Source organism: Folsomia candida, unplaced genomic scaffold (assembly GCF_002217175.1).
Source record: "Folsomia candida strain VU population unplaced genomic scaffold, ASM221717v1 Fcan01_Sc036, whole genome shotgun sequence".
Taxonomy (NCBI): domain Eukaryota; kingdom Metazoa; phylum Arthropoda; class Collembola; order Entomobryomorpha; family Isotomidae; genus Folsomia; species Folsomia candida.
This window is the reverse complement of record NW_019091228.1, coordinates 512,519-523,076: the sequence shown is the minus strand read 5'-3', so window position 1 is coordinate 523,076 and position 10,558 is coordinate 512,519. Positions and strand designations below refer to the sequence as shown.

The 10,558-nt window shown below is 36.0% G+C and overlaps 2 protein-coding genes across 3 annotated transcripts; one reads left to right on the top strand and one right to left on the bottom strand.

Annotated features, from left to right (window-relative positions):
- Positions 1-1,557: 1,557 nt before the first annotated feature.
- LOC110860961 lies at positions 1,558-2,724 on the bottom strand. Its single transcript, XM_022110083.2, has 3 exons — positions 2,561-2,724; positions 2,256-2,489; positions 1,558-2,003 (listed from the first exon to the last, which is right to left on the bottom strand). Exons 1-3 carry the CDS (start codon positions 2,606-2,608, stop codon positions 1,776-1,778), a joined length of 510 nt encoding a protein of 169 aa, XP_021965775.1. The 5' UTR covers positions 2,609-2,724; the 3' UTR covers positions 1,558-1,775.
- Positions 2,725-4,185: 1,461 nt separating this feature from the next.
- On the top strand, positions 4,186-5,502 carry LOC118439443. 2 transcript variants are annotated; one of them, XM_035860749.1, is made up of 4 exons: positions 4,186-4,274; positions 4,355-4,501; positions 4,597-4,888; positions 5,020-5,502. In XM_035860749.1, the coding sequence occupies exons 1-4, from the start codon at positions 4,266-4,268 to the stop codon at positions 5,043-5,045; spliced, it is 474 nt and encodes a 157-aa protein (XP_035716642.1). In that variant the 5' UTR covers positions 4,186-4,265; the 3' UTR covers positions 5,046-5,502. The 2 variants fall into 2 exon arrangements, with proteins under 2 accessions (XP_035716642.1, XP_035716641.1); XM_035860748.1 differs by having other exon boundaries at positions 4,597-5,502.
- Positions 5,503-10,558: the final 5,056 nt, after the last annotated feature.

Here is a 10,558-nt window from a genome sequence, read left to right as displayed (position 1 = left end):
AGCGGATACCAGTAGACATTTCGGATCTCATCGTTCAGCGGTATGAAGATGTCGATAACGGTCCAAGAACTCACCATCAAAATGTCGAGTTAATTAAACAAAGTTGCTCTACTGTCGGGGCTATCATTAGGAAGTACAAAAGCACAGGGTCGATTGAAATAAAAAAAACGCCAGGGAAGTATACAAATATTGACAGCAAAAGAGAAGAAAGCAATTGTCAGATAGGCCCTTATCAATTCAAAATTATCAACCCCAACAATTTCTGATCATATCAAAATTGAGCTTAGGAAGGTAGCCTGCAGTTTTACAATAGCTAGAGTGCTGAAAAAAGCGGCTTAGAAAACTACGGAGCTATGAGGAAACCATACATATAATAAGTAAATCAGAAAAAAAGTCTTGCGTTTGATCTGGAGCATATCGACAAGAATCAAAATTTCTGGGATTAAATTTTGGTCAGGTTAGTGTAAATTAAACCTTTCTGGATCAGATGGACGTGCGAGTATGGCGTAAAAACAATAGGACCCTTAAAATTGAAGAATCTCAACCCTAGCGTAAACATGGAGGGCGAGGCGTAATGCTATGGGGTTATACCAAGGTCTAATAAACAGAAATGTAACAGAATCTGCAGCAAAACTTGGCCTGGGCCGATGGTACATGTTCCAACAGGATCGCGACCCCATGCACAATACCTTTGGCACCTGGGATTTTTTTGAAAATAACAATATTAAAGCTTTGGAATAGTCCCCTCAGTCTCCAGATCACAATCCCACAGACCAATTGTTGGATCACTATGAAAAAGATTTTAGAAATCATAAGATTTCGAATCAAAAAGAACTCCAAGAAAGGTTCTCAAGTGCGTTCGATACCGTAGGAGTAGATGTGACCAAAACCTTGGTTGATTCCATGAAACACCGGTCCCAAGCAATGATATTAGATAATGGAGGCCCAATAAGTTATTAAATTTTGTTTTACTCATTGAACCTTGGAAATTCGAAGAATGAAAACAATATTTCCGAACTATGCTCGTGACTTTTGCTCGCCTGTTTCCTTAGTTTGTTCGATTATCAATTTACTGTGATGGTAATAATAATTTGTTGATTTTCCTTTTTACGTGTTTTGTTGCCAATTAATTTCCACACAATATGAGCCCGAAATTATTTTGAAATCCCGGATAGTTTTTGAGAAATTAAGATTTAAATTTCAAGAAGAGTTCGTGCTCGTGACTTTTGCTCTTGACTGTATGTACTGTATTTATGTACAGGGCTTTATGTGTGAGCCATATAAGAACGGACTAATTTTCACCCTATAAACTTCATCTGCCCGTTAAACTCTGCTTAAAACGTTTTAGTAAAACTCTTTTATTCACTTCATAGCATTTAAGCATGTCATTAAAAGATATCCTCGCCTGATACGGATTTGCAATGTTTAAAATCACTACGCAAGTATATTCAATAGATGGACATGTATCATTGCATACGGATAAACCTTGTTTCATCAATACAGAAGAATTGTATTTTCTTATTTTCAAAACTAATGACAGGATAACTTGGATTTTTTGCTGTATTTTTTCCCAATAATATTTATTAGCAAGTAAATAATATCTGTGAAACAAATCTGTAGTATTAAGATTAAAAAGAGGCCGTCAGTTTTTAACCAAAAATGCAAAATAATTAGTTATTGGAATTTAATGTATTTAATATATTAAGTAATAAAAGGTTATTTACTTTTATTACATCTTAGATGACTAAGTAAATATTTTTCGCTGAATTATAGCTTCAAACAAATTCTCCTGCTTTTTCCCTTTTCCTGTGCAGAAGTAGTATAAAGATGGCAAAGAAATATCCTCCCACGGATATCAAAGAGGTTCCCCACCCCCAATCAATCTCAGTGTATGAATCCGGCCACAAATCCGTTGCTGGGATGAGAACCACCACAATTAAAGCTATTGAAAGGAATAGTTGAAATATTATGTAGCCGAGGTACGCATGGTGTCGTTTTGTCATCTAAAAAAACATCGCAAAAATTAAATAATTATTTTAGGATAAAAAATCCCCAATTATTTTTTGTCCGTTTGTTTTATGCATTACAAGGTTATAAACTCATTGTGGATTGTTACAGCAATTTAATTTGCAATCGAGATTTTCCATATAAAAAATAACAAAGGAAGTGAGTGAGAAAAGTTTTGCTGTTACCCTTCATCGATATTTTAACTCACAAAATCATTAGTTTAAAAAATAATTATGTCCACAACTTACATTTTTCCGTAAAATTAAGCACACAACCAATAGCGTCAAAGTTAATCCTATTTGTGAAGCCGCAATTCCAATCGCTGCACCACTATACTTTTCCACCTTATCGAACCATTTGCACCACCAAGAACTCCACATGTAACGAGGCGTCGTGGCGGATCCTGGCCAACTATTGCAGATAGAGTTGGACACATGGTCATGTGATAGGACATTAAAGACAATTGCGGCTGCACTGAAACACTGCGAATTAAAAAAAAAATGATTGCCCAAACAGTTGTGAAGAGATGAGAAGTATTTTATTCTTAGCGTACGATAGTTGCGAGTAGAACAAATCCTACAAAAAATGTGATTTTTTTCATTGTAGAGGAAATATTTGGAAAGGAGGAAATGTATTATTATTTAATGTTATGTTTAAGGAAAATAACTATTAACTGACTAATCTGGGTGACCAGTTGCGTATGTGGTCGCTTATCAGTTTAACGGTATGGCTAAGCGACCATATATATGATTTGTAAGTAATTTATCCCCTTATCTGTAAACTAAATGAATAACGGTTGGAGGAGATAAGGAAATGAGATGTGTAATATGATACATATCAATCATGCCTTTGTACGATAAAGTAGTGTAAGTTTTATAATGTTCCATATTATGGGATATGATATTTATTATATCAAGGCGATACACCCATACGTTTAGCATACAAGTGTACTCATGTCTAAAACGGTGTATATTGCTAGGTTGCAAAATATGTAGTTCGAAATTTACGTCATATGGGCAGCTTGCCCAAAAGTTTGCTGAAAGTCGAACTTATTTTGGCAACATTATCCAACAAATGGGTATGAATGTACGGGTCGACTTATTTTCCAAAAGTTTATCGTGATTCCATTTATGTAGGATTTGATTTTTGCATGAAAATTATTGTCTTTTCCGTATCTTTTAACACAGCGTACATATGTCTGAGGTGTTTGACATAGAACATAAAAATGTTATCATGTCGGGAATGCAGATAACATCTCAAACACAAGATTTTGTTGATTTGTCCTATTTACCTGTTTTGTATGAAGACCTTAGTTCAAGTATGGGTAATCTACTTACATATGTAAATATAGATATTTTATCAGGTTTTTGATAATCCTGCACATCCGACCTTATAAAACACTAGCGAATAAGCCCGTCTAACGCCGGTCTTACTTAGTTGTAATTTACGAAAGTATTGCGAATGAATATCTTTGACCTGCTTTATGCATTCTGTCATAACCTTCAACCGTTACTCAAACCCACGTTGCCCCTCCTTTACACAACCCCTAACTTAGTCCTTCCATGAAGGGAAGGGAAGCCGTTCCCTATCCCTTCCCATTTCCCATGACCTAATCCATACTTAGTCCATCCACGAAGGGAAGTGAAGCCGTTCCCCTTCCCGTCATAACCAAAATGAAGCCACCCCCTAAAACAAAGTCACCCAACCACGCCCCCTACTACCCCTCCCAAGCCCCACTTACCGCCTAACCGCCTAACCCCCACTTCCCCCTGCCCCCACTACCCCTTAACCCCCACTACTCACTAACCCCCACAACCCTCCGGAATATACAACCCTGATACGGGGGGGTGTATCGAGTATCTGGCACACCCTTCCCTTTCCTGTCATACAAAGCTAACCGCAAAATAATAGCTCGAGGCACACCCACATGTTCCCGGAGTCGCCAGGATAACCCAAGTGGATAAGTTCCCGTGAACCCCCTTCCCTTCGTGATGACCTAACCAACAAACATTCTCAACAGACTTATCGACTTTCCCCCTACTTATCCACATTTACTTTTTTTCTTAAGGTCTCCACTTTCTCTACTTTCATTTCCGTTTCGGAAAATTGCTTTCACTTCCGTAACCAACAGAGATTCTGAATTATAATATAGATACAGTAGCTCAAATAACTGATTCGATGAAATATGCTGCATTATATCAGTGACTGTCCGAGGTTAAGCACAATTTAATAAGTTATAATAATAACTTCCAAATAAGATGTCCGGGGTAATTTAATTTAATAGTCTAGGGGCATTAACATATTAATCCAAATTAATAAACAGCATATTTTATGTAATATATTTCAGGCGACAAATACCGAGATTCAAATCATTTTCAAAAGGTTTGGCTCAATCGTGCCACATTTACCCGTACCTAGGGGAGAGATTACAGCCAGCGTTGAGAGCAAATGGATGGATGTCATGCGAGAAAATGGGATCGAGTTTAACCCTAAGGTCCATTCGTTGATCAAAAGCGCTAGCAAAACGCCGTCTTGTTAAATGCAAACGACAAAATATTAATATTTCACGCTATGTTTCGAAAAAATCAGAGTAGATACGTGGTCAACATTAAGGCTAAGAAGGATGCACCGGCTGTACGTGAGTCGCGAAGTGGGAGAAGCACAAGAATCCGGGAAGACGCTGCAGCGGTTAATTTGACTGAAACGGAACAGCCCTTAACAGCCCAACGGAATTTGATCGCAGAGGACGCAGAAACCGTGATTGTTCCAAGAAAAAATACAGCTAGTGAAGAAGCCCAGCCACTTTTTGGGCAAATTGCTACATCCTCAACTTCCATCAGAAGGCCCGCGTTTTTACCAGGGGATGAAACCACCAACCAGGGTAATGTGATTAAAGAGGGAGAAGTTCAAGTTAGTGGACTTGTAAGGGCGGGATTTGCACGAATTAGCAACAGGGATGTGAGCTAAAAATGTCATTGTTTATGATTTAACTTTTAACTATTATTTATTTAGATGCTGGACATTTGGAAGGAGGTTAGGACGGTAAGGGATATGGAAAAATTTAGCGCGATAACTCGACTCATGCCGTTCACTGCTGGAACCATACGATCCGTATTTTTAGATGGGTTGCAGAGTTTAGAGAAAGATGATATCCAAAAATAATTAAAACATTTTGATGAAAAGGTTCATATGGTATTTAAAATTTTGGTGTAAATTATACATACATACATACATACATAGGTTGTCACTTATATAAGTAATATCTTATTAATATTGTCCCTTAGTAAATTTCAGCTCAGATAATTAAAAAATTAATTTGTTCATTTAAATAGCAAATGTAAACTAAAATTGGAATGTTTGTTCAGCCCTGTGGATTAAATTTTTTTCAGCGTTCGTCGACATTGTATAAGGAATATGAAATTGGCAAAAATGTTTGCTGATAAAGTGTTATTTTGTAAATTATCCCAGAATAATTAAACATTAAGTTATCGGTGAGGTCAGTAAATATTTATTTAATTGGTTTCTGTTTGCTAATTTAAAATAAATTTCCTTATCCTATACAACTTCTGCTTCAAAATCAAGAAATTCATATTTAATTACTTCGGTGCGATTTCTATGGAATAGTTCCATCTTGAAATTGCAGCAGCTAGGCAGACAAGAAATATTGAGAATCCTTGCAATCGACCTGAAGCTGTTGGCGGGCCGAAGCAAACGTTCAGAAACATTCCAGTGCAATAAATCGCTGCCAGAATGCATTGTAACTTTAAAATGCCAACCCTTCCGATGGATTTTGTTTTTTGAGGCGTCTTGAATTTTTGTCAAGTCCGAACGGAATGCAGTTCAGCTGTTGACAGATTTTCATATAAAAATCTTTACGAGTGGACGAAGAGAGGATAAATGTTTGAATGCCTATGTATTAGATTTACTTAAATATTTGTCTACACTCACAGAAACCAACGATTGGCAGTCACATTGGCTAAAGTCAATTTGGCTAAGTCATTTTGGCTAAATTGGAAGTCACTTTGGCTAAGGGGTGGAGTCGATATGGCTAAGAGGTAAAGTCAGTTTGGATTAGTACAAGAACGAGCAATTGTATACATTTCATGGTATAATCCATGAAAAACTTAATCAGTAGACGATGAAAAACGCATAGATCAGGAATTCCCTCGTCTAATAAAGACAATCCTTCCCAATAAAGCGAAAGCAATGCTACTTAAAGGTGTTAGCCATATTGACTTTGGCACAAATTTTTGGAAAATTTTCACAAAATTTTTCCCTTAGCCAAATTGACTTTAGCCAATGTGGCACCGTACCAAACCAACGCAGGCGAAGGTTATAAAGTATTCCGGGTTGATTAATTTATTGAATTATTTGGATACTTAATTTAAAAGGTTCGCAAACGAGGTGTAGTTAAAATCCAAAGCTGACACCTGTATGAAAACGAGTTGAATATTTATACGGCATAGATACATATTTATTTAGCTAAAATAATGACCTTGCCGAAACCGCCTTCTTTGAGTTCGTATGCTCCATTCTTTAATTTTCAGTCTTCAGATAACAAAATATTCGACGTTTTCGGCTGTTATGTCAATCTCACTACCTTCATCGTCTGCTCCTTTTACGTTGATACTGTGCATAAATTACCGGACGACACATAGAGTACTCATGCTTGGGTTGAAGTTGTATGTTCCTTGGTTTAGTTCATATGGCAATAAGGATTGCGATGACCATCTCGGTAAATTTCTTTGGACAAATCTACGCGTTTGCCGGGGAAAATTGGTCGGGAAACCGGGAAAGGACACAAATAACCCTAGGTTAGGGGACCCAGGCAAACGGAGGGCGACCTAGGGGACCAGACTGACCGAAAAAATCGAATTCTAAAAATTTGTCCCTAAAAAAAAAGGTCTGACAAAAAAATTTGGAAACCCGGGAAATCTCCCGACCTAGGGTTACCTAAACATTCCCGTTTGCCGGGAAATTTTCAGAAATCGCACCCACGATCTACACAGCTACAATCGATCACTTGGAATAACTGAATATTTGTTTTAAATATTTAAGCGATTTGCCAAAATCAACACATCAAAACAAGCTTTATGTATAAATTGTTTTCCTCGTGACAGCACTTCAACTCAAGATAAACAGCCGACCATTCTTGCGGCAAGATTATAAACGCAAACAAAATTCGTTACTAAAGCTCATTTAAATAAGTGGAAAGAAATCAATTTTGTTAGATAATGTACATCTTTATTTAAACTTTAACAAATCCTCTTGCTACTTCATTTCTTGGGTGCAGAATGAACAGCAATGCCATAATAGGAAATACATATCCCCTATGTATGTAAACTAACAATATTGACGACTCCCAAACGATCTCAGGCATGACTGTACTAAAGATAAGAGTAAGAACCACTGCAAGATAAGGTTTATGCTTACATTGATAAACAAGATCTTGCTATTGTAAGAAAACTTGAATAAACAAAGGAAGTATATGAGATTCAAAACTGATTTGCAATAAATGTAACCTTTCTCTTAGAAAAAAATGGTCAATGATTCATGGGATGGGCAAATTTTAGTTAATATACATAACTAAACAAACCTGCTTATAAGTATTCACAGATCATTTAATTTTGTATTTACCCTAATTGATCAAACATAATGATACGGTTTGATGTATACAGAAATTTTGCATTACCAATGGTGTCCCTTTGTCTATGAAATTTGACCCAAACTTGATTTTCAGAAGACCACATGCTCTCAATTTTTTAAACAAGGGTGCTCTTTTCCCAACCTGAAGTCCAACAATTTTTTGCTTGATGGAATATAGTATCCGTTCTGATGCAGTGTTCACCTTAGATGCCAAAGTGATTATGAGAATGTTGTTTATTCCAGCACTAACCGCCATAATAGGGAAAATTGCGAATCCAGGGAGAGAAATTTCCTCATGCATTCTGATGCACACGAATAGCGCGGATATTTGAATTGCTGGAATACAGGATATTAACATGGGAACTATTCGCTCCGCAACGAATGCATTGAAGGATTTTTCCAAGATTTGAACGTATCGGTAGAGTTTGATACAGGTCGTGATGTCGGTGTAGGTTTCGATTTTAGAGAGCTCCCTAAGTATACAAAGATTTAGATGTAATATTTGTAGGACTAAATTACAGCAAAATGCAAATAATTCGCAGTCAACCTAGTAAAAAAAATAAAAAGTAGAGTTGGAATTATCTATACATATTAAGGAAGTATTAGATAGATGTATGTAACAACTCATCAAGAAATGTAACTCATATTTAATTAAGTAAAATATGGCAAATACTAGTTCCTACTATTTCTTACTATCTTTTTCTATTACCTCAATTACCTGTTAAGATGTTGGAAGTGATGGAGCAAGAATCCTATTCCGACAAGGAGAACATATATAACCCACGTAGTCCCAGAATATTTGATATGATAGTCCATCCAAGTTTCGAACAGGTGCACGCCAAGTTCTATTCCGTAAGGTATCCCTGAGCCACCACAATTTGCAAACATTGACAAGATGAATGGGGGCATGCAGGGGAGAAATCGTAAGAGAAGAAATACCAGAATCGGGTATGCGAATAAACCAATTTCAATTAAGACTATAAAAACCCAGATTGCTTTGGTTCCTTTAGAGTTTGGTATTTTTGGTAGATCTGCAAATAAATTATCGAGTACGTGGGGAATTAATTACTCCGCCAATTATGTAATCAAAAATCTTGTATTATAACGGAATTTCAATTCTGCCATTAAATTATTTGTCTGAATACTCATATAATTTTGCATTTTAATTTATTGAACTAGCTTTACCTACTAGTTCAACTACACATTTCCCAGAATATTTTGGGAAGGTACGTTCTTAATTTAGAAAATCTTTACAAAAGCTCACTTACTTTCCATAATCTTTTCTTCGAAATCCAGAAATGCATTAATTGTTTGAATCGGAGCGATATCAATTGAGTAGTTCCATCTAGGAATTGCCGCAAATAGTGAAGAAATCAGGATGGCGAGTCCTTGCAAACGTCCCGATATTGTTAAGGGGCCGATGAAAATGTTTAGAATCATTGCCGTGCAATAGATGGCTGTCAGGAGACATTGGAATTTGAAGAAACGAATTACGCTAATTGACTTAGATTTTATGAATCGTCCTGATTTGTCATCAAATTCAAATGGGATGCATTTGAACAGATGACAAATTCTGAAACGATATCTGAGAAGGGGAAGGAACTCTTTTTTAAACATTTTTCTAGGTATTAGCTATTATGGTGCTGGTAACGTAATGATCTACGTGGTTAGGTAGTTTGCAATATTTAAAGAACTTCTTGGCTCGAAGTGACGTGGACTTTCATGCATAATAAGGTTGCGTAAATTAATCAATTATTGTGTTGAATTATTTAAATATTGAACTTACAAGGGAAAACTGCAAAGTGATATTCAATTTCAGGGTTTCCAATGTTTTAAAAGTAAATACCGCAAACAAATTTTGGAACCCACTAAACGTATACCTGTGACGAAATATGTTTCACATGATACAACAGAAAATTTTAGCATGGCTGCAAACTGCGACTCTGAAAAATAGGAAACACTGCCGATTGAATCAGAAGTATTTATATGTTCATCTCTTCATACAAAAATATTTAGTACATAAATGGCTAAAACTTTAACCGTTTTCCCCTCCACATCACCGTTTGTCAAAGACATACTGTTCTGAACAATATTTTCTTAAAATATTTGATTGCATATTTATTAAATTTTTATATTTTCTTGAAATTTTCAGAGAATTTGAGCTGCACATTATACTGTCTAGCTCATTTAAATACACTCCGCAGTCGTATTTATAGAATATTGGTGGTATAAAATTCCGGATTTGAGCACAACCGAGGATGGATCCCTTGTATAATTGTCCTGCATATTTTCCAGTTTACTAGTTTAGGCATAAGCATATCGTCGTACTAATAAAGAAAAGAGTTAAGTGCAGTCGATGCTTAATAAAGAAAAGAGTTAAGGGCACACAAAAAGCGATGAAAAAGAGCTAAGTGCACACATGTATTTAGTTATGCATAATATTTACTAAATACTGCGATCCATAGCTAAATACATGTGTGCACTTAGCTCTTTTTCATCGCTTTTTGTGTGCACTTAACTCTATTATTTATTAAGTATCGACCGCACTTAACTCTTTTCTTTATTAGTACGACGATATGCAAATATTCCTTTAACAAAATCAACAACAAAATCACACATACATAATATTTAAATAGATCACGTTATGCGAATTTATTAGTTTAATCCTGATAGGAAATGAACTTGAGTAAACAGACAAGCCAAATTCGGTAGCTGGTATTGTCCAGCTTAATGGTAAATTTAATATTTACTCGCCACGTTAATATATAAGTTCGTTAGTTTTTATAATTGAGCATACATACGTCGTCATTACTAACCTACATAGTGTGCTAGTATTGAAATTCCATTCCCTCATTACATAGTTTTCGAGAATTCGACAAACATGGAAATATTAACACGCCTCATA

Coding starts and splice junctions, on each gene's coding strand:
- LOC110860961 (XM_022110083.2), bottom strand. CDS start 2,608: ATGAAAAAAATCACATTTTTTGTAGGATTTGTTCTACTCGCAACTATC. Junction 2,490..2,560: donor TTGTTCTACTCGCAACTATC/GTACGCTAAGAA, acceptor TTTAATTCGCAG/TGTTTCAGTGCAGCCGCAAT. Junction 2,004..2,255: donor GCTTAATTTTACGGAAAAAT/GTAAGTTGTGGA, acceptor ATGTTTTTTTAG/ATGACAAAACGACACCATGC.
- LOC118439443 (XM_035860748.1), top strand. Junction 4,502..4,596: donor GGATCGAGTTTAACCCTAAG/GTCCATTCGTTG, acceptor CGAAAAAATCAG/AGTAGATACGTGGTCAACAT.